This window comes from Sinocyclocheilus anshuiensis, unplaced genomic scaffold (assembly GCF_001515605.1).
Source record: "Sinocyclocheilus anshuiensis isolate Anshui unplaced genomic scaffold, SAMN03320099.WGS_v1.1 scaffold438, whole genome shotgun sequence".
In the NCBI taxonomy this organism is placed as follows: Eukaryota; Metazoa; Chordata; class Actinopteri; order Cypriniformes; family Cyprinidae; genus Sinocyclocheilus; species Sinocyclocheilus anshuiensis.
This window is the reverse complement of record NW_015546118.1, coordinates 883,505-907,281: the sequence shown is the minus strand read 5'-3', so window position 1 is coordinate 907,281 and position 23,777 is coordinate 883,505. Positions and strand designations below refer to the sequence as shown.

Genomic DNA, 23,777 nt, shown 5'->3' with positions numbered 1-23,777 from the left:
ACTTAATAGACATTTAAAAAAACAAATAACTAACACTTTAAAACTAAAATAATGGAAAATATAAAAAATTAAAACATTCAAAATATTAATAAAATCTACAATGGATGATTTACTTCACTAAAAAAAGAAAAGTGTAAGTGTCCCAACGTCTTTTATGAGGTAAAAACAATCCTAGACTAAATTATGTAACTGAAAAAATTAATAAATAAATTGGTATGTATACACACACACACACACACAACAATTCCATGTATAAAACAAATCTTAAAAATCTTATAATGTTTTAACAATCTAACTTAATTTATTGCAAAATATTCAGATATTCAGCATACAAATATGTAAGTAACTTAAGAGTGTAGTGAAGGTGCTTCATGGGAGAGGGTAGTGGGTCCAAGGGTTGTGTAGTACTTTACTGGGGATTTGGCAACTAAACACTTTTTTTATGATCTTGAAATCACTGCCCATTAACCACACAGATGCATATACCATCACTTAACTGTCCCATAGCTTGTCTTTCTTGAAAGACAACTTGAATTTGGCCTAATCTCTTCTTTCAAAGATGCATGCCATTATTCCATTTTTCTTGCTCTGCCATTCCACTTCTAGATCCCGTTGTTACATCAAGATCTCAAAACTAATGTCATGTATAGACGAACAGTGACACCAACTGTTGCATGAGCAAATGCTGCACTTGAAAGTAGATTCAACTCATATGTATGCAACAGAAACAGTATAAACATAATAACCACATAAAAACTCAAATCTTATTTCTCCATGGGCTCAAAGCTGAACACAAGGGTGTGTGTGGTTAGGAGGAAGCCCAAACCAGAGCATGCAACAGTTCTGTGGTCAATAACCAGTAAAATGCCAAACAGAGACGGTTTTGCTGTGGGTGTGTAGAAATGCACATTCAGTTGCCTTCACGGAAATGTATTTCAGTGAATAAAAGGGTTTGCATATGTTATAAATCACTCTGAATTAGCGGCAATTGGTTTGCCGATTGATAAGGAAGGACTAATTGGACAGCCTCGTGTTATGAAGTTCATTTCTGCTTATTTGACTTATGCACATTTAAGGGTCTCTGGCGCCCTCTACAGCTAAGCGATGATACAACAGCCAGGTCTCATAGACTTAATTCAGTTTCCAGACCTTTTCAGCATTGAATTTAATCACTATTTCAGTTGTTTTGAGATTACTGGATAAGGACTGTGTGTGTGTGTATGATTGTGTGTGTATTTCTCTGCTTACCTCTCCTATCTGTATGTGTGTCTCTTCAACAGACTGACAGTATGAATGGATAATCTCCTGCATACGCAGTACATGTTCCTCTTCAATGCCCTGGAATTTCTGTAGACACAAACACACAACCTTTAATTGACTTATCTTTCTGAAATGGTGCAAAAGCAGTTTAAAAATGGATAATACTAGTTTTAGTCAGTCTCGAAAAGTGAAGCTGAAAGCAGATGTTGGTAATGATACTTAATCAGACAGAATCTTTTTCCACAACAATCCTGTGTCTGTGTGCCTCTACATAAGACCCATTCTTATATTGTTGGCATAAGTCTACGGTTAGCCGATTTGGGTGGTCTGACTAGCTAAGAAGCACGTAACATGCACAAACACAGTGAAAATAAATATGCATGTGTGTATGTGGGATGTGTGTGTGTCAAGGATGGCTGCATGCCTGATTTGCTGTTTATGCTCCTCTCAGACTGACAGTAGGGTTTTAGAAGATTTAAGTGGAAGAGGAGAAAAAGATGAGGAAATGAGCGGAAACAAGATAATGACAGTATAAGTCAGAGCATGTGTGACCACAGGGGAAAAAACGTGTTTGTGCATGTGTGTGTGGATCATGTAAAGAAACATCAATGAAAAGCTTAAACTTTTGTATGTTTGAGGACTCCGTGGCTCTGATTTGGGACTGAAAAATAAGTGTGCGGGATGGGTAAGAGTGTTTCCTGCACAAAGCTACTGAATTTAAAACCCCAAAGGCAAAAGACACTATATTTAGAAATTATATATTAAGTTGTGAGCTTACAGTCTTCAGTGTGATGAGATAAAAAAACAAAGATAATGTACCACAAAATAATGCAGAGATGAACAAAAAAGTAATAAAAAAAAATGGAAAAATAAATAAACAAAAAATCATGAAGCATTAATAAAAATACAAATGTTACCAATTTAAAAGAGTGTATCCAGCCCATGGGTTGTGTATATATTTTATATATAAATAATTATTATATTTAATGTGTCATATTAATTTAGTGTGTCTGATATTAATATTGTTAATACATATCAAGCTCTAATTGATACGATAAAAGCTCTAATAACTCAACAACATACAAATACGCATCACACACACACACACACACACCCTGCAGCGACAATTAGCCACCTCAACAAACACACTCATGCACACTTCACACAGTCGTACCTGTGCAGTTTCTGTCATTCTTTGCTCAAATTCTGTCTTTGCATTGGCATATTTCTCCACATATGACTTGTAGGTCTCTGTGGCTTTCTTGACCTTCAGTCCAGCCTGCAAACAAACAACACAAAACAGCCAGAGAGAAATTTACATATGAAGAGTTCCAATGCAAAAGCCTCTAAAAGCCATCTTGGTCAAAAATGAGATAACGATGCTGAGTGAATGCTCTCCACACATAGTATGTTCATCAAGTACTTTCACTTCAAATGCACTAAATCCCAGCCTCAACCCATTCAGAAGTACCAGCACCTACATAGAAACCTATACACCGAAAGAAATGCTAATTTTAAAGAAAAACGTCAGACGTACTTTAAGAGGCTTTTGCATCTGAACTCTTCATATTTAGACACCTTAGAGAATGTGTTTTGAAATTTCCTTTGTATCTGCTGAAGTGCCTCTAACATCTAGCACAGCTTAACTCAGTGGATGAAGGGAGATTCCTACATGGAATAATCCTGCAAACTTTCAAGTATTATTCAGTAGTACTCGGATGCAAAACTTCTGGGCTACCATTCATGTATGTATAAGTCTGTGTGTGTACCTTGTCCAGGTCTCTTTGTGTGGCCCCCTCTTTGCGCATGCGTTCTTGCTCTAGTGTCTTGTTGATATAGTTCTCTTTGCTCTTCTGTAAGGCCTGTGACACACTCTGGATGTTCTGCACAGCCTCCAGCGTGGACGCCACCTCCTCCTTTGTCTACAAACCAGAGAAACCAGAAAGAGAAATTTATAGAATTTATATAACACTCTATGAACTAACTTCAAGGTTGAGGCTGCCACTCATTCAACCGGTAACTGTTGTACATTCTGGTCTATCTCAAATATATTTAAAAATCATGGTTGTATTATTAGTACAGCCTTTAATTTATGCTGCCAGGTGAAAAGTGTCATTAAAGTACGGTCACTAAGCTAAAGCAGGCTTAATTTTCTTCATTTTATACATTTAAAAAAAAAATTTAATGCCCATATATACGACCCATAACCAGTCAAATGTTTTTGAAACCAGTCTCTTCTGCTCACCAAAGCTGCAGTAATAGTAATATTGAGAAATATTATTTCAATTTAAAATAGCTGTTTTCTACATAAATATATTTTCAAATGTAATTTAATTGCTTTGATCAAAGCAGAATTTTCAGCATCATTACTCCAGTCCTCAGTGACACATGATCCTTCAGAAATTATTCTAATATGCTGATTTGCTGCTCTGTTATGATCAATAATTATTGGTGCTTAATCATTAATAATGGTTCTTATTATTATCAACATTTAATTTTTTTTCTGTCATATTTTTGTGAAAACCATGATACATTTTATTTTTCAGGATTCTTAGAAAGCTCAAAATAGCATCATTTATGTGAAATCTTTTGTAACATTATGTCTTTGTCACTTTTTATCAATTTAATTTGTCCTTGCAGAAGACTGGAATAATGATGCTGAAAATTCAGCTTTGAATCACAGGAATAAATTATATTTTAAAATATATTAAAAAGTTATTTTACATTGAAATAATATTTCACAGTATTAGTGTTTTTATTGCATTTTTGATAAAAAATCTTAATGATCCCATGAAATGTAAATTAAATTTACCATTCAATTTCACAATGATGATAAACTTGGATATTTGAGAAAGTCTACATCATTTAAATAAACTGAAATGGATCAGCAGACAGCTTAAAATGTCAAATTACATTTGCAGATATTTCAAAATTGATTTAACAAAGTACCAACAGATGCTGAATGAAATATGAAGTATGAAACACACTGAAGAAATCAGGTCATGACTGGAAAAGAGCCATTAGGTTTCTGTTTGTGCAAATTGTACACATATTTAATATGTGCAAATATGCATAAGTTTACAGAGCAAAACAAAAAACGTGAGAAGAAAAAATACTGAGAAGATAAACCCAGCTGGCATGTCTTGTCACCCCAAGACCCCTCACCACCTGACACACAGAGAAGCACATTCAAATCTGTTTTCTGTTTAATGACAGCACCTGGCTGATGTTCTCTGATGCACTTAAAATGAGCTTCTGCTGTAACTGCAAGATATCAAACACTGTTTCTCTGAACATGCATAAAAACATGTTCACTCAAGAGACTTGACTTTTTTTCTTTTTCATCCCTGCTTCTGTAGCTGTGCAGAAAAACAAACAAGCCTGGGATCTTATTAGAATTAATTATTTAATTACTAATATAAATCATATTGATTATTAATATAAATCAAAATGACCTTAAAGAAATATATATTTCTCTCCATTCATGTGGTTGAATAATTAAATAAGCAATAGTAATTAATAAATAAATAATAATAATATTACCTAGAGATTACTACTACCACCATTAATAATTTTTGTTTCGTTTTCTCAAAAAACAAAACAAAAAACTCAAGATAACCTTCTTTTGACAACAAATTGACAAAATAACAAATGTCAAATTAGTACCATTACTATTATTATTCTTACTACAAGATTCATTTTTAGAAGTTTTAATGGGAGGATGAGGACCATATCCATGAACAGTTAATAGTGGGACATTCTGTAGTACAGTAGACCATTATTATTAATATGCAATTATATCTCCATTTCATATGATACTCCTCACTCTGTTTTTGAAAGATGGAAATGGGTTTTATCTTACAGTGATTACATACCAGACCTCTGACCTTTTTTAAGGAACGACATGTGTACCGCAGACTCATTTAGCTGAGAAATTGGGTTCATACTTCGCTATGCGGCATGTTATGAGCAAACTTACATGGATATAAATCAAACACCAAAGATGACGGCAGCTCCCATACCTTCTTATGATTTTTGGCTTGTTCCTCCACATATTTCTGGACTTCCTTGATGAGCTCTTGAAGTTTGCGGACCAGCTCCATGTGACATGCTGCCAGTTTTTCGGTGGACTGTTTAAACACATCCCACACCGGCGCAAACGTCCTGTGGAACAAATGGCCATTTCATTTTCTTCTCTAGGCATAATACTCCACACACATTGTACAAATAAAACGGAAAATGTGTTAAACATGATTTGTGATTTAACACCAAGGTGTGTTTATTCTCTCGATATCAGATTTATCCTCTGGTCCTGCTGTTTTTAATGGAACGGCTCTGTGCAAGGTTTAATGACACTATAATGTCTGTACTGACAATATGATATGTGAGGGGGGTGCGAAATTCGTGTTCTGCGGAATAAAGCACCGCAGGCCAGTAAAATACCAGCTTTCATCTTACACAACTGCATCTAGCATATTTTGCAAATAGTTATTGTACAAACCTTGGCTATTTCAGGACCATAATTGCAATAACAATGAGTTAATTGCTTTCTTCCTGCAGATCTTTTTGAAGTAGCTTATGAAGTTTCGCCTGACTGGCAATATGTCTCACAATAGCAGGGAAAGTACAGCAAGCTTGCCAGAATAAAGTTTACATAGAATAAAGATTCAAAAATGTTCCAGGCAGGTAAGTGAACAGCTGTGGGTATTCATTTTGTTTCCTAGCATGTAATGAGCTTGGGCTTTCATGGATAAAGCCTGAGAGACGTTGAAATGATGTGGGTTTTCCAGCTCATTATAAATACATTACTGAAATGAAGTTCATAATGAACCCACTGGGCTTGTGAACCCTTAGACTCGCGCGTGCACATGCACACGGATGAATAAAACAAAAGTAGGTCTGTACACTTAAATCAAAACGCGATATATATACTATATACGATATATATACTAGTGTCTGTGAATATTTAGCTGCAAAATACTATTTAAATATGAATCCTGCATGTTCTGCGTGCCTCTGTGTGAATGAATGGCACAGACGCATGAATATAATCGCTAGAACTGCTTTGAGAGTCATTTCATGAGCATTTTACCGTTTATAATTATAGTTATATCATATACGCATAGAAACACAAAGGTCTTCACAGCAACCCGTCAAAATAAAAGTTCGGTTTAACTTGAAGAAACTGTGTCAGAAATATATTACTTAATGTAATGACAATACTTCTACTACTAATAAAACTATTAAAAATCTAATTATTTACCAGAATTTATTTAGAAGAAAATAAAATAATAAAAAAATAAAAACACATTTTTTTTATAAAATCAATTAATTAGAGATGCTTTTAAATATTACAATTTAATGAAACCATTAAAATGGAATGCAGAAAATTAATGGAAAACAGAATTTGGTAATAATAAAACTGAATTAGAGAAAGGCCTTAAATAGGGCCATAAGGCCTTTAAAAATATATATATATTTAAACTTTTAATAAATTGCAGTTAAATTGTGTATGTTTCATGATTTAAATTAATTAGACCTGTTTTTTGATTAGTAACATTTCATTTAACCATTAAAACAGAGTATAGAAAAATTTAAATGGAAAAAACATAATTTGGGAAAAAATAAAACAGATTTCATAGGGCCCGACATACAGTCTTACCCTAGCTGAGAGCAGTTGCTGGCGGTCTTGGCCAGTTTGGTCATTGATCTTGAATAAGCCTCCTCTATGGTGGCTCTGTGACAAAAGGTGAGAAAACCATATGTGAATAATCAATCAAACCCAAATAATGACATGCCATCTAATGCTGATTATTGTTTAGAATAAAAAATCCTTTATACAACATTTTGATTTTACTTTCACAAACATTTACACATACTTGCAAACAACAGTAACAACCATTTAAAAAAAATGGGGGAAAAAAATTATTTAAAAGAATGATTTAAAAGAAAAGTGGTGTTACTCCATGCAAGTTGCGCAAATGACACTGATACATCTACATATAAGGCAAACAAAGACCTTTGTTTGAAATTAGTTTAGTAATTGTGCCTTCACATGAATTTGACAAAACTAAAAAGATTTTTACATTTTTAGAACAAGCAGAAGGAAAAGCAGTGCGAGCTCAGCAAACATGTGAACCCATTTAGTACAGTTTAAAAAGTCTGAGTAAGTCTGAGTTAAAAGTTTGAGATATCTGAGAGAAGCCCATGGTGTTTTGGTCACTATGTAATCCCCAATGTCACTTGTGCCATTTCATAGTTCGGTTGATTTAATTATTATTCTAAAATGTGAAAAAGAGTAAAAACAAAAAGGGTGTCCAAAAATTTGATCGGTAGTGTATCCCTACAGTCACTTGCCCAGAGTCATTTGAAAATCTATTGCTATGGTCTTCTTTTTCTGTCAAAAGAGAAAGATCTATAATAGTAAATTAGCCTGAGCGCCGTTTCACCCTGATAGAGACAATGTCACACTGTGTCCAAAAGGGGGAGACAGACACGCTCCATTTGTGGCCAAACCACTCATCATCCTCTGAAAAAGATTTCACAATACAATTGCCAAAAGAACATAAATCAAGACTAAGAACTTGTTAAAATGACACAAATAGCATTTCCAATGGCTTGGTATTATGCAAAATTCCTCTGTCAGTCACAGAGCTCATGAGATGGTTTAAAACATCTGCACATTTTAAATCTTTCAGAGTGAATTCTTTCCATTCATTTAACACAGCATTGATTGACCGTTAAAGCAGGTGAAATGTGTGACGGATGGTGAGGCTTATGGAGGAATTGCAACATTCCTGAAAACATTTGGAAGGTTTTAAGAGAAAAGTTTTAAAATAGTTTCCTCTGGAATAGCTGTACTCCCTCGACAGATGTCTTGATGGTCTGAGACAAGCAAGATTTCTAGCAGAGCTTCAACGCTTGCACGGGTGAATGATCTGACAGAACTGTGCATGTTTTTGTATTACAAGAAGATCTCAAAAAGTGTTACTGACATTTTGCAGGTGATGAGATTAGATCAGGTTTGATGTGGTTTCTGCTGTTTAGTCTACAAAAAGATTTTCTTGTAAAGATTCAGAACTAGTGGCCAACAGATTTCATAATACTTCACTTATATACGCTTTTCTTGTATTAACACTGAATTATTTTATATTTTCAGCTTTTAAAGTTTTTTAATTTTAGTCATTTTGTTATGCGGTTTGTAATTTTTATAAGGTTTTTAGTAACAGTTTTAGTAGTACTTCAGCTTAAACTTATTTTATTACGGTTAGCCAGATTGTTTAATTATTTTTAAGTTGTCCAAGTAATATTTATATTTTATCTATAGCTTTATTTCAATAAATAATAACGATTTAAGTTTCAGTTAACACAAACAACACTGCTAACATACAATTTTTAGGAAGGATGACTGTCTGCGTTATGACAGGCTGTCATGAATACAGTGTAACACTCTGAGGTAACTCCCGTCATCCCCTTAAAAACAACAAGAACAACAACTAAACACACACACACACACACACACACACACAGACACAGACACAGACACACGTACGCACGTACACAGACACAGACACAGACACATACACAGACACAGACACAGACACGCACACGCACACGCACACGCATGCACACACACACACACACACACACACACACACACACACACACACACACACAGTTTTACCTTTCTCTGATGAAGTCTGATAGCTCCTTGCTGGATATCTGGCCATGTTTCATGTTGTGGTACAGTACATCAAATCCATTGTTTTTATCGCCCTGCCAAAGAAAGCACACAAATGAATTAAAAACTACATTTGAGCCACATCACTACATGTTTTCCCTAAAAAAGGGAAACAGCAAGAATTTAAGAATTGCATGTCAAGGATTGAACTGCACGTCATCACTAGTGCAAACATTTGTTTACCACTTTTGGTTTCTCAACAATCATTGCTGTCATGGCCTGAATGGCATCTAGCTGACTCCTTAAAGCAGACTGGTCCACCATGTTCAACCGCGACATACTTTCGTATCTTTGCCCGTAAGTCAGTGCTGTAAGCTTGGTCTGAATTGTGTAAAGGGTTTCATAGTAACCATGGTTGCAATGCTACAAGTGTCCGATATCAGCATTTTAAAAATGCAAGCACTAAACTAATGCATAATTCAGATCTGAAAAGAAGCCTGACATCTCCTCTAATTTTAGAATGACAGAAACACACATATTTTAATGCCAGCCATGCATATAGACTGCTTTATGTACATGCATTAGAAGAGAGAGTGCTTACATAAATGCAATACAAACACACATGTACTATGGTGTGCCAAGGGTGTTGGTCATTTCATATTAATATGAATAATAATAATAATAATAAGGCTGTGTTTGCTCAGCACATCTGCTCTTACTGACTATAAATACAGCTGTTATCCATGCCAGCATGGTACAACAGATATAATCAATCATATGCTCTCCAAGGCTTTTTACCCAAGCAAATAATTTACAGTTAATACATCAGATTAATGAACCAAACCAAAACAAGCTCAATTGCAAGCAATTTTATTAGCATTTCTCAAAAGCCAACTGTGAAAATACAGAAATCTGGCACACAACAAGAGTTCAACCAGTGATTCAAAGAGAAGCACAAGAAGAAGAAGAAAAAAAACATCTATCCATAATCATTGTAGAATGTATACAAAAATATTCATGTTTAAAAAAAATCGAATTTTACTCAATCGAAACTTGTAAAAGGTAGTAAAACTTGTAAAAGGTATTTCAGAGAAAAGCATGTTAAATTTATATGATCACTACCTATGCAAAAATACATGAACATAAACCAATATAAGGAAGGATGAAGCTCTGCTCTCATGTTTATACTGTGTAACTTCCACATCAGCTTTTGTGGACACAGCAAATATCACGCAGTGTGTTTCCTGTAGCTCAAAAGACAACTGAGATCTGTGTGAGATTGTAAGACTGTGTGTGTGTATGTGTGTTGAAAGAACAGCCACAGGAAAGCCAAGCGCTACAGAAGTGACCGAGGAATGCAGTGATATTAAAAAACACAATAGGAAAACAACAACAACTTTGGCCGTCTGCTCATTGAATACTAGCACACCAAAATATCAGTTTGTTCCATGATTGGTTCACGCAGCCCACATGACTTTTTTTGAGCCTAAACTTTAAACACAATGCAGTAATAAACTCTCAACTGCATTTTAATTTCACTTTATTTTGTTCCCTTACAGCCTTTTCGATCTTTTACACTTAACTCATTTTAAATCATGAGTAAAGTCTAGTTTCACCATTAGGTTAAGCAACGTTTCACACTTGTAATGTGAAATGTAAACAGCGTAAAAAACAATGACGTGCCAGGATGCTACAGCGAGATGTTTAGCAATAGACAACCAATCATAAACTGTTTCAAAGTCACAGAAAATGTCATATTCTAGTACAAACAATGATCACATTTACTCTCTGAAAAACAAATAGCCCATAATGACATCGCCAAAACTATGTCAAATATCTGTGACCTGTTATAAATCCATGACGTTAGCAAAAGAGAAGTTCAGAGAAGTACGATAAACCAGACAAACAGCAGTTGAGGAACAAAACATGCAGTTTGAAGTTGCTAATTTGAGCGCAGGAAAATGTTCACTGACTGATGTTGTGTGTTATGCCTTCCTGTATGCTTGTGTTTCTGTGAGGAGGTTTAAACCACAATTTGGCTCAGGTCAAACCAAACAGAATTCATATTTAAAGCCAAAACACACAAGACAAGACATGAAGGTACAAATGTGTGTGTTTAAGTTGAATGTGCTTGTTCATGCAGCAGGGCTCACAAACTGGGTGAGGTTCCCAATACAGAGACTATATGCAAAGACCCTGAATGCAAACACACACACACACACACACACACACACACACACACAGTTTACTTAGCTATCCAAATGAGGACATTCCATTGACTTCTGTTTTTATATACAGCTAGTTATGAATACAATAACATAACCCACACCCTAAACCTAACCCTAACAGAAAACTTTCTGCATTTTCAGAAGTTTAAAAAGAGTTTTGTTTCTTTTCATTTCTTTTCTTAAACACAATATTTATAAATGAGGACGCCTCCAAAATAGGTTTTGTCAGATTTAGCTCACTTCTGGGTACAGATTTGACCCCAAAAATATGGTAAAGTAGGTACACGTACACACACACACTTCTGCTTTCCTGGAAGCTCAAATCAAGAATGCCTACTTGGAAATGTTATTACATTTTAAAAATAATCCACCTTCATAAATCTACTCTCGCATGGTCTTCTGCTTATTCCTCTACTTCAGTCTAGCAGCACATTCACCTGGAGAAATTCATAACAAATCCTCCGAATCTGCTATCTGGGACCCTATTTTTGTATTTCCATATAAATCCATCATGCCAACTAAAATATTCCTTTGGTAGCAGTCCCATCAGGCCACTGCAAAACTTAAATTTATATCTTGTTCATGTTGTGGTTAAAGATTTTTCCTTCTTGATTATGCATTATATTAATTTTCTCTGATATTACACATTGTAAAGTTTGTGTGATACTGCAGAGACAACAAAGATGTATTATTTTACTAGCAAAATATGTTGTTGTTTAAAAAATTATATATATATATATATATATATATATTTTTTTTTTAGAAATACAGTGGTACTTAAAAAATGCATATGCATATGCAAATGCAGAAAACAAACAATCAAACCAAAAATACGTAATTCTTTATATCATTTGCACAAATTTAGGCACCATCTCAGAGTTCTGCAATCTATCATGCTTTACCCTTACAATACACTCTGTCCCCTAAATACTAGCTTTAAATGTATTTGCTTTTGCAAGTGAGATAACAACACACAGTCTGGGAAAGTTAATTGCCTGGTTTAATGCATGGTTTAGTCCACAGCCATCTGCTGAACCTAACCCATGAAGGTTTAATAAACATTACAAAGCATGCTAAATTTGGCATAGCTGACACAGTCTGGCTTTTCATTTGAATCAGTTCAACAGAGCACAGAGATCTGAATTGTGATTACATTAGTATGCATTACATGCATCTTGAGATGAAGACTAGGAAAAAAAACAACTTCACTCACAGTGCCAAATAAAATCATCTTCCTAACAGAGAGACAGTTTTTTTAAAGGCTCAAATAATTTGTTATTATTTAAGTATTTAATACTATAATAGATTATATAATATGACTTATCTTATATTAAAAATTATCATATCTAACATTATCGAATATAATAAAGATCTTCTTTCACAAATACTTTGGAGCAAAGTAACAATATAAGAATTATCAGTCTCAGATAATAGCAATTTTGCAAAGCATAAATCCAATGCACAGTTGCTGCACCTGTTAAAAATTACCTTGTACATGGACGATTACTCAATAATAAACAAATAAACAATAGATAAACAAATCAGTAAACAGCTGTTCATAACCTAAATGAAGACAAAGCAAACATAACTTCAGTGAATTCATTTACAATCACTTACAGTACCTCCGTTACTGAAAACACTGCCATTCTGAGAGCAAACATGTCAACAATGAGCAGAGCAAAACATCTAGACATCAACAGTGTCAAAGTTCAGCTGAATCCCTTTCACCCCAGCTCTGAGTCCCTCACATGACCTTCTGAACTCCCCCCGTTTAAGCAGGGTGATCTGCCTCCATGCTCGGGACATCTGTCCTACAGACACACAGCATTGTGGATCAATAGAAATGCACCGCATTCAAATGCACTGAAAGACAAAGACGTCCAGTGACACAATATTTGTTAAAAAGGGAGTATATTAAAATGTTTTTTTTTAACCATTCAATGTCCTGTCCTGCAAGACAGAACAAATAAGAAGCTTTAGCACTCTACAGTTAAATGGTTGATTCACCCAAAAACAGCAATGCAACTACCACCCAGAAAGGTAGTAAGGACATCGTTAAAATAGTCCACGTGACATCAGTGATTCAACCTTTATTTACCAGTGATTAATTTTATGAAGCTACAAGAATACTTTCTGTGCGCAAAGAAAATAAAAATAACGACTTCAATCAACAATTTCTTCTCTATTGTGTCAGTCTTCGCAAGCAGAGAAATGCACACGCATGCGTCATGGTAAATTCGTGAACGTGCGTCGAAGACTGACATGGAAGAGAAGAAATTGATTTAAGTCATTATTTCTGTTTTCTTTGCACACAAAAAGTATTCTTGTAGCTTCATAAAATTACAGTTGAACCACTAAGGTCACATGATGGACTATTTTAATGATGTCCTTACTGCGTTTCTGGGCCTTGAATGTGTCAGTTCCGTTGCTGTCTATGCAGGGTCAGAAAGCTCTCGGATTTCATCAAAAATATCTTAATTTGTGTTCCGAAGATGAACGAAGGACTTATGGGTTTGGAACGACATGAGGGTGAGTAATTAATGACAGAATTTTCATTTTTGGGTGAACTGTCCCTGTAAACTGAAATGCATGAAATGGAAATTCACCCAGTCTGTTTTCTAAATACATTATTTTTTTTAACTTTTTTTTTTATTTAACCTTGTAATGTTTAATCAAATCCTAGTCTTCTGTGAAAACGACAGACTTCTCTCTGGTGACGTATGCCAGATTTATCCAATCATTAGTCTGCTTACACCAATTCTTCCACAATTGACTGCATCCATTTGAGCACAATGCATAGAATCAAATCAAGTTTTTTTGTTGTTTTTGATAATCTGTTACAAGCAAGCATGTAATTGCATACCATGAATACTGTTGACTGTATGACAAATTGCTTAAGGCGCTCCTCATTTGTAAGTGGCTTTGGATAAAAGTGTCTGCTAAATGAATAAATGTAAATGTAGTCGGAAAATGACATGCATGTGAATATGATCAATAACAGTTTTGACATTTTACACAAATGATTAACATAACCACACATTTAAAAACATAAAGAGCTCTCATCAAGAAAACTAAAATGGAACATCTGCAGTATGACTCAACCAGATATTAATTTCCGTAAGCAGGTGTCTTCTGACTGTAATAAGTCTGAACATCCACCAACAGAGGAGAATGTGAAATATCAGCAAAGGTCAAAAGCTCTCTAGAATATTCACATGGTGCTACAGCAAGAGAGGAAACCTGTGGTTAGATGTGTTTGACTGCAGGAAACGAGACTAAGAGGTTTCCTTCAAACACCCCTTTGTTGTGGGAGGTTTAGGGTAAGCTGTCACACCTGCGGGCGTCAGGCACTGGAGGGCAGAGAAGATTGATTTCAAGAGATGATCATGTCATGGCAGATAAATATCAAGACTACTTTGACGGTCTGACCTTCCCTGCATTACTTTCTTGAGCTTGACAGCTTCCTTGAAGAAGTGTGGCTCTCTGTGTGAGGGGTATATGTGTGTATGTCTGTCTGTGCCCTGCATTACAAGCACACAGCTGATCATAGGCGTCCCTGTTTCACTGAGCCCTCAACACAAAGACCTGATTGAGAACAAGACTCCACAGCTCCGCAATCCCTCATCTCTCTCCCCCCATCTCGTTTTGACAGTCACGGCTTCCAACTGCACACTTTCTCACCCGGCTCAGCTCAACATTTCTGCCAGTCAGATGCTGTTTAATGGTTAAACTATGGTCATATACTGCACATGACAACAGAGGAATCTTCCGGGATGCTTTAAGACTTTCAGGCTTTATCTGTTGTCACTAAATGAATTAACACCAATGACTTCAAAAATCCTCAATAACTTTTGTAGTACAATGAGGAAATAGTCATTATTTGAAAAGCGACTTGAATCCTGATGTCTGGAATGTAAGCGATAATAAAGATAGACTGTGCATGAACACACCTGAAAGCATACGCCTTCATTCTACTTAAAGTGATAATGCACTTGAAAATGAAAATTCCATTATCATGTTACTCCCTTTTTGCTGAACACAAAAGAAGATATTTTGAAGAATGCTGGTACCCAAACCATTTTGGTGTCCAATGACTTCCATTGTATGGACATTTATGTGCCAAAGCAGATGAAAAGTCATACAGGTTTGGAATGGCATGAGGATGAGTAAAGTATGACAGAAAGCTCCTTTTTGGCTGACTATACCTTTAACATCACTTTTTGCCTTGTATTAAAATGAAGTCACACAGGTTTGGAACGACATGAGGGTGAATAAGTGATGACAGAATTTTTCAAGTCTCTCTAAGAACCAACTATGTCTAGTAAGGAGGTATGTTTTGAGGTACAACTGAGAATAAAACGACAAACAGGCATATGAAATCACACTGTGAACAGCTTAAGCACTCAAAGCCTATAGTAAAGTCATGACAGTACAAACCATAACCAAAGTAATTCAAATGAAAAAGATCACCATACTATGGAAGAGAAGGGGGTAATTATTACATGGCTCACATATGAATAATCATACAATCATATAACGTAAACAACTTTATTAGACATTCTGGCCTCCGGTCTAACTTCATTACGGAAGAACTAGAGCAGGATAGCATTGTGATTGACAGCCGTAACATCCAATGTTGTTGCAGAATAGGATCGTTAATGTTCCAAGACTTTGATCGACAGCCAATCAGATTGAACGGAGGTGGAACGTAGTTGGCTGTCTGTGTCAGATGGATGTAATGAGGCCCAATCCCCGGTCTAGCTGGACGGCATTCTCCGAGAAAAGTGAGGGGGGCAACAGGCCAGTAGGCTCTCGTGCTTGCCTCGACCATGTTTTACCGGTATTATCCCAGCAACGGCCGGCGTGAATCAAAACATGAAGAATAGCCCCAAAAATCGAGCGTATCGTACCAATTTAAAGAATGACAGACGAGTAGAGTTGTCTTTAATCTGCATAGCCAAAAAAGAGCAAAGCATAAACAACCTACCCAGAAATTTTCCAGGAAATAGGGCGTTATCATCTTGCTGTCCTCCCTTCTTCACAGCGGCGTTTCTCTTAATTTGAATTGCTTCAGCTGGCAGTTAATCCACCGTCCTCCCCCCGATGTTGTTGTGTCTGATGGTTTTTCTCTTTTTTTCCTGCTCTTCTGCTGGCTTTTCCTCCCTCTCTGAACACGACTCCACCTCCTCGCTTGCTTTTCACCCCCTCCACTTGTTCAGTACTTCATGGAGGTAATTATTGTGAAGAAACAGTGACGCTAGTGGCGGTTTCAGGAATTGCCACAATTCCCATGATGCTCGTCTAATATACTTGCCCCACTGTACAACTAAGTTCCTTAATAGCTCAGTTGATAAAAAAAACTCAGTTGATATTATATAAGAGATGTTATTGAAAGACCAAGGTGTAATGAGCTACTGTTCTTGGAAACTAAGTATCATTTAAAAAGATAAATTAATTGTGTAACAGGTAGCCTACATATTTCTCGGTCTTAAAGAAAAAAAAAAAAGGCAAAACTTGCACAAAATGTATTTGAATCAGTCTGCATTTCCAAAGTTGTTGAAATACCTTTATTAATACCTCTGAAATTCATTAGACACAATGTAATCAGTGATTTTTGAAAAGTGTTTATTCTTACCAATGCACAGATCCAAGCAGTGAAACAAACTCACGTCCATAACAATGTCATACAAATATCATTACAAAATTTCTACAGTACAATATATATTCTTTGCATGATCCAAAATATTTGGTGGCCCCTAAAAATGATTACTTTCTGTATTTGAATCTTTCTTCAAAATCAGATTATAAAATAAATGTCGAAAAAAATCACTATAAATTAAATTGCTCTCGGACCAGAAAAGGGAGCTTTTGAGCGAAGTTTGACTTCATTATTACATTTTCTTAATTTCCACACATAGAACTATACAGCAGTTGGTGCAGTCTGGGGTGGGGACACAACATTTAGATTTTTGACATTTTGTACTTCACAAAAAGAAAACAAGACAAAAAAATAAAACCATTAAAAAAGTAAAACCATTAGATTCCTTACTGTGCAATCTCCAAGTCTCGTGGCCTTATTTATACCCCCACCCCCAAAAAACTCACGTTTAACTTCAAGGCGTTACAGTATATACTGCATTTATATTTCATAAATAATGAATGTTCACATACATAAGGGCCAGTTACTTCCATTTTATCCCCACATGAAGTATCCTATTTGAGTGTCTACTATCGGATATCTCCTCTAATTAAAAAAAAAAAAAAGTTTTACATTCTTTTACGAGGAGACATAGTGACAAAAATATGCCTGTTAGAAAGGATATTCACCAGCAGCTGAATGGATTACAGTGAATTGCTCTATTATTATTATTATTATGAAATATGGGAGCCTGAACAGCGGGGAAAGGCATACATAAAAAAAAGAAAATAAATAAAAACGGCAAAGAAAAAACAGTAAACATACCTCCTGAGGTCTCTACAACATAAAATATTCAAGTAGAAAATTACAACACATAGCAGCATTCATAAGTGTAAGACGACACACTTAACATTCATAATATCTGCCTACATCTTGTTTCTTTACATTTTTTTTTCAGTCAGAAGAATCTCCGACCTCTCTTATTGGTTACAAATGTAAAACAGCTGGAATGTGACAGACAAACTGAAGAAACTAAAAACACTTTGCAGAAGAAATACACCAGCACAACAGACTCACAAACACCTGACAGTATCCCGTGGTGTTCAGATTTCTAAATCTTCTTACAGCCTTGAAGGTTTGACCTCTCAGCTGCTTCGGTTTGAATCCATAACTTACACTTGAAAGAACCATTTCACTGGCTTCCAGATGAGTATGAAAATCAGTCTTGTCTGTCTGAGATAGCAACTTTGAAGCGCAAAGTTTTTAATACCTAAATCCTCACACTCTGGGATACATTCAGGCATTTTAAGGCTTGCTACTATTCACATGAGGGACACAAATACTGCCTCCACGAGCACTGAACTGTCAGGAATATACACAACACAACATGGGACGTTCATGCAGGAGGTAACGAAATGAAATAAAACAAGTCACAAAAGCAATACGTGGATGGAAAACACGTCACCTATTGTGTACGTGTGGAAAAAATGCATTATTAAAACTAGTCTGTATGAGGGGTGTTAGAAAAACAGATTGCTCATTGGGCCACCAACATGCACAAAATTAAACAACTAAACATCCAGATTAACCCGATCAGTCAAAAAAGATATCACAAGCATCTTCAAAATCATGCTCTGAGCAAACGAAGCAAAAAGAAATCGCAGAGGTCTCAAAAACGAACAAAATGTGTGTTTAGGGTTCACTCGTTTGGATCCATGTCAAGCACGCTGGAAATCAGAAAGTGAGTCTGAGGAACATTAAAGCCTCGTACGGAGCAATAGTTTAGATGTTTCAGACATCTTCACTGTGTTAATATGGAGTTTTCCCTCTCGCTTTGTGCATGCTAACTTAATTTACCAAGATGAATTTAGAAAAAAAGTTAAAAAAAAAATTATGCAGTCATTCAGGTTTTTATTCCTTCATCTTAGCAGATGAAAACCCTTCACTATCAATGATATGAGAGGACTTACATTTCTAGAGTTACGCTGTGTTACCTTTTAGATGGAGCCCCTAAAATATGGTACGTTTTTAGCATTTACTGTCTTTAAATGTTTACCGTCTACTGCTGTGCATAGCTGGCACACAAAACATGGTCTGCACACTTTCATGCAGTCGAGCTATACCCTACATCACCCCATGCATAGGACTTACGCTTTGCGTCCAAGTTGAGATTTACGTCACCCACCCCTCTAAATGATACGGTCCAGAAAATAAACAAACCCTGTTTTTTAGAAGCTTTCAGAGCTTGTCTCCAGGCACTTTCCTATGTCAGGAGTGCAACACTACAGAGTTTACACACATCTTCGTGTCACTGTTTTTTTTTAACCCCTGGATGTCCCGTTACATTAAGTGCCCTGGTGAATGAACGCTAACGATGTATTTAGTTTTTGCCCTCATGGCTGATTGTTATGGCATGATGAAAAAGCTTTCTTCCCTATTTTGGTTTGGCTTGGTGAGGTGTTGTCGACTAGCGCCTCAGCTAACACTTCCCTCCCACCCCGTCTACAGGGGTCCAGTGGGCCGAATGGCTCCCACCCCTGCTAGACCACCCTTCCCCCCAGGTAAAGGGCAATATATGCCCTGGGTATCAGAGGTTCCCATCCTCTCCCATAGTTAATAAGCTGCAGAACAAGAGAGAAAGAGATCAGATTAGAATGATTTTACATGTACAGTATCATTAGTAAATACACTGCTAAAAAAATTTGGGACCTGAGATACTTTTTTCAGGATTCTTTGATAAATAAAATGAACAGTGTTTATTCAAAATATAACTTTTGTGTTACAATATTCAAATGTTTGGGGTCAGTAATTTTTTTCTTTCTTTTAAAAAAATAAATAAAATACTTTTATTCAGCAAGGATGTGTTAAATGGATAAAAACTGATGGTAAAGACTTATATTGTTAGAAAATATTTATATTTTGAATAAATGCCGTTCTTTTTAACTTTGTATTCATCAAAGAATCAAAGAAAAAAAGTATCACAGGTTCCAAAAAATATTAAGCAGCACAACGGTTTCAACACTGCTAATAAATCAGCATATTAGAATGATTTCTGAAGGATCATATGACACTGAAGACTGGAGTAATGATGCTGAAAATTCAGTGCTGCCTCACAGAAATAAATTATATTTTAAAGTATATTAAAACAGGAAACCAATATTAGAAATTGCAATAATATTTCACAATATTACGTTTTTTTCTGTATTTTTGATCAAATAAATACAGCCAAAAAACGATTAAGAATCTTACTGATCCCAAACTTTTGAACGGCAGTGTAAATATCAGTAACATATTACAATAATGATCACTCATGGTTCATTTATGAATCCAATTTAAACAAAAAAGTGTTACTACTATTACTATTATACCATTATCCAACTATTAGCCAAGTTTGTTCATGAAACCAAATTACTAATGTAAATTAGTAATTACTGGCCACAAACCTCTGAACGATGTTACTGTGCTCACAACACATTTTCTTTTATACAATAAATGTTTAACAACTGTGAAAGCTTGCTAAATTTGAGTAGAGGAAATACACAAATTTTTAGCAAGCATGAATATACACTTCATGGGAAAGAAAACTGTAACAGACTGGCTAGCTTAGAAAATCGCACGGAAATGTACCTCTTCAATCAGGTAACATCTACACCCCATAGAAGGCTGCAAGTCTTTCTTTGAGTGGAAGAGGAAACTGGTCAGAAAAGTGTCTCCAATTCTCGTCTCCAACCTGGTTCTTAAACCCATGCAAGATCTAACAAGGAACACACACTTGAGTATGAAGCATGCATCCATAATCATCTTGAAGGCTTTCCCAACTCACAGACTCGCATAAAATATTTTATACAGCGCTCTACCTTGCAGAACATTTCTCGAAGATCATCTTTTGGGTTCATCCAGGATGCTACAGCATCACAGAAAAATATAAAGTCCTACAAAAATGGTAAAGAAAACAAAGAGGGTCATTTTCAATTGTCGAAGCACTCAGAGAGACATCAGTGAGAATAACGTGTCGTACCTGCACCACACCACCAGGGTTGACCGTGATCATGGTGCAGATTCCTCTGAACGCAGAGTCTTTTTCTTCATTGTCTCTTATATTGCGCAGAGAGGTGCACCTAGTGAAGGGAAGAACCAGTTTTCAAATAACAAGCCTGTGCGGTTAGTTTGCATGTGGATAAACGCATAATCAACACAATATCATGACTACCACCTCAGAGCACCTTGAGACTAGCAAACGTTTTAAATCACAGAGATTGGTCAATGGAGAAACACAAATTTGTCTCTTCTTTTATAAATAAAACATTCTCTTGTTGAAACCGAAAAGTAGTTCAGTTTGTTGTCAGTTTGTTGCTGACAATCCCATACTAATCTGTTTTTTTTTTATTGTTAATATTATTGGTTCTTAATCATATGCAATCTACCTTCTTTAGTAACTATGAATGTTTATAAAGATCTTTAGCTGCTTTTTGGAGTAAATCAACCTACTTACATGAATTCTTTATAAGACAAATACAATGTCTATATAGCACCATGTATTCTGTCATGTACTAGTTTATAGCGTTAATCTAGTGCAAATTTTGGGGCAGGCATTCTGGGATAGAATCATGCTGCTAAAAGACTCCACATCTAATGGGGAGGAGAAATGCTTTTCAAAGAAGCTTTTCCATTTCTCTTCATTTTATCCATTTAAAGGGTTAGTTCACCCAAAAATTCTGTTATTAATTACTCACCCTCATGTCGTTTCAAACTTGTAAGACCTTCGTTCATCTTCGGAACACAAATTAAGATATTTTTGATGGAATCTGAGAGCTCTCTGACCCTGTATAGACAGCAACACAACTAAAATGTAACCAAGTCCAGAAACGTAGCAAGGAGATCTGTAAAATAATCCATGTAACATCAGTGGTTCATCCGCAATTATACGAAGCTACGAGAATACTTTTTGTGCGCAAAAGAAAAAAAATCTTCGACTTTATTCAACAATTCGTCTCCTCTGCATCACCCTGGTGCCATTTTGGAGAGTATCCGCTGGACGTAAACAATGTATGCTGTTCTGTGTCAGCTGCGTCGCACGGATACGCTGTTTCCATTCAGATCAAATCACAACAACGTAGGAAACAGATCCGGCGTGACGCAGCTGACACAGAACAGCATACGTTGTTTACGTCCAACGGATATTCTCCAAAATGGCGCTAGGGTGACACGGAGAAGACGAATTGTTGAATAAAGTCGTTTTTGTTTTTTCTTTTGTGCACAAAAAGTATTCTCGTAGCTTTGTATAATTGCGGTTGAACCACTGATGTTACATTGATTATTTTACAGATCTCCTTGCTACGTTTCTGAACTTGGGAACATTTCAGTTGCGTTGCTAACTATGCAGGGTCAGAGAGCTCTCAGATTCCATCAAAAATATCTTAATTTGTGTTCCGAAGATGAACGAAGGTCTTACGGGTTTGAAACGACATGAGGGTGAGTAATTAATGACAGAATTTTCATTTTTGGGTGAACTATCCCTTTAACTAGCGCTTCCGTTTCCTGAAACCAGCAAGCATTTGATATTACCCCATGCACTCAATTAGTAGTTAGATAGCGACAATAAAAGACGAAAACAGAAGTGAAAACTGAAATAAATCAATTGAGAATACATGAAGGTGCTACTGAGGCAAATTAAACGACAAGACCTAGAGGGACAGGGTTAGTCACATGGTTGGCAATGATTTAGACTGAATCATACAGAACAGAGAGAAAGGTAGAGCGAAAGAGAGGGATACCTTCTCTTAAATGTCTTGAACAGGCCTTGTCTTTTTCACAAGAAAATCTAAATATTATGCTAGTGAAATTTATGCTTTGTTTACAAAATTCTGGATGTTTCTATACTAGCGTGAGGTGTGAAGAAAAGCAGGAGCCTTTTCAAGAACACTGGGACAAGGTTTGGAGAGAGACGGAGCGAGTGAGAGAAAGAAAGAAAGAAAGAGAGAGAACCATAGGGAGAAAAGCCAGAAGATAGACAGACAAAGAGGAAATGAATGAAATAAAAGATTGAATAATACACACCAGGGTCTTATAAACTGCTGTAGCATGGGTGCCACCTCTTGAGGACAAACGTAACCAAGACGACCAATTGTTATTGCTAAGGTAACGCAATCACGGTTATACAGCACCAAACGCCAACCAAGACATGAGCGAATGAGGGGGGGAGGAGAAAACAAAAAGAAAGAAACAAACAAACAAACAAACAGACAACTCAGAAACAGAACTCAACAGAATCTGTGTATGAGAATAAACACAAGATTTCACTAGTGCTCTTCACAGCCCCAGACTACAGGGTCAAATGTAAAATATGACACTAAAAAAAACATAGATCTCGTTTAAGGGAGGAGTCTTAGAAAACACGGCTCCGAGTTACAGAGAAAAGTTCATGTTCTGTTTCAAGCGTCCGCCAAATTCATGTAGCGTTTGTATGTGACCATAATATGAATATTCCCCCAAATCCCTGTATTACAGATTGAAGACTACAGAAAACAATCTTGTTTTCTAAGATTTTCTCCCTTAAACTCACAAAAATTTCTTCAGTAGAACAGAAAAGTCTTGTCTTTCTTTCTGTCTCTTTTGTTTCATTAAGAAATGCATATTACGCCAAGCGAACTACATGGAGAGGACTAGATTCCACCGGGATCTTAAGAGGCACAGAGGAGGGAGACCTAAGTTTAAGAGACACAAAACTATGCAACATTCTCATTAAAGACAGGCATTTATGAACAGTCCAATGAGACATGCAGAAAGCAGATGATTGGCTCATTAGAGAACGCAGTTCAGTGCAGGATGAGCTGATTCAAAGAGTCTGAAACACAGTTAAGCACTGTTCACCACTGTTAAATTAATTAGCAATTAAATAGATGATCAAATACTCACAAAATGAACATAAACTCAACATTGGAACATTGATGTAAACCCTGCCCCATAAAGA

The 23,777-nt window shown here is 36.0% G+C and overlaps 2 protein-coding genes across 7 annotated transcripts in view; both read right to left on the bottom strand.

The window, feature by feature from the left end:
* Positions 1-16,410, bottom strand: part of fcho2 (FCH and mu domain containing endocytic adaptor 2) — a 42,835-nt gene extending 26,425 nt beyond the window's left edge. For 2 of the 4 annotated variants that reach the window (XM_016502783.1, XM_016502784.1), the window contains exons 1-7: positions 16,157-16,410; positions 8,945-9,036; positions 6,923-6,997; positions 5,283-5,424; positions 3,030-3,182; positions 2,435-2,539; positions 1,249-1,347 (exon numbers count right to left, since the gene is read on the bottom strand). In XM_016502783.1, coding sequence (XP_016358269.1) covers positions 1,249-1,347; positions 2,435-2,539; positions 3,030-3,182; positions 5,283-5,424; positions 6,923-6,997; positions 8,945-9,036; positions 16,157-16,189 — 699 coding nt within the window. In that variant the 5' untranslated portion in view covers positions 16,190-16,410. The remainder of the gene's footprint in view (positions 1-1,248; positions 1,348-2,434; positions 2,540-3,029; positions 3,183-5,282; positions 5,425-6,922; positions 6,998-8,944; positions 9,037-16,156) is intronic. The other 2 variants (XM_016502785.1, XM_016502786.1) reach the window with 2 other exon arrangements.
* A 2,709-nt stretch (positions 16,411-19,119) lies between these two features.
* Positions 19,120-23,777, bottom strand: part of LOC107700926 (transportin-1-like) — a 28,559-nt gene continuing 23,901 nt past the window's right edge. For 2 of the 3 annotated variants that reach the window (XM_016502787.1, XM_016502789.1), the window contains 5 exons: positions 22,865-22,940; positions 20,826-20,925; positions 20,665-20,739; positions 20,435-20,561; positions 19,120-19,428 (listed from right to left, as the gene is read on the bottom strand). In XM_016502787.1, the coding sequence (XP_016358273.1) occupies positions 20,454-20,561; positions 20,665-20,739; positions 20,826-20,925; positions 22,865-22,940 (359 nt within the window). In that variant the 3' untranslated portion in view covers positions 19,120-19,428; positions 20,435-20,453. Of the gene's footprint in view, positions 19,429-20,434; positions 20,562-20,664; positions 20,740-20,825; positions 20,926-22,864; positions 22,941-23,777 lie in introns of those variants that run through there. The other variant, XM_016502788.1, reaches the window with a different exon arrangement.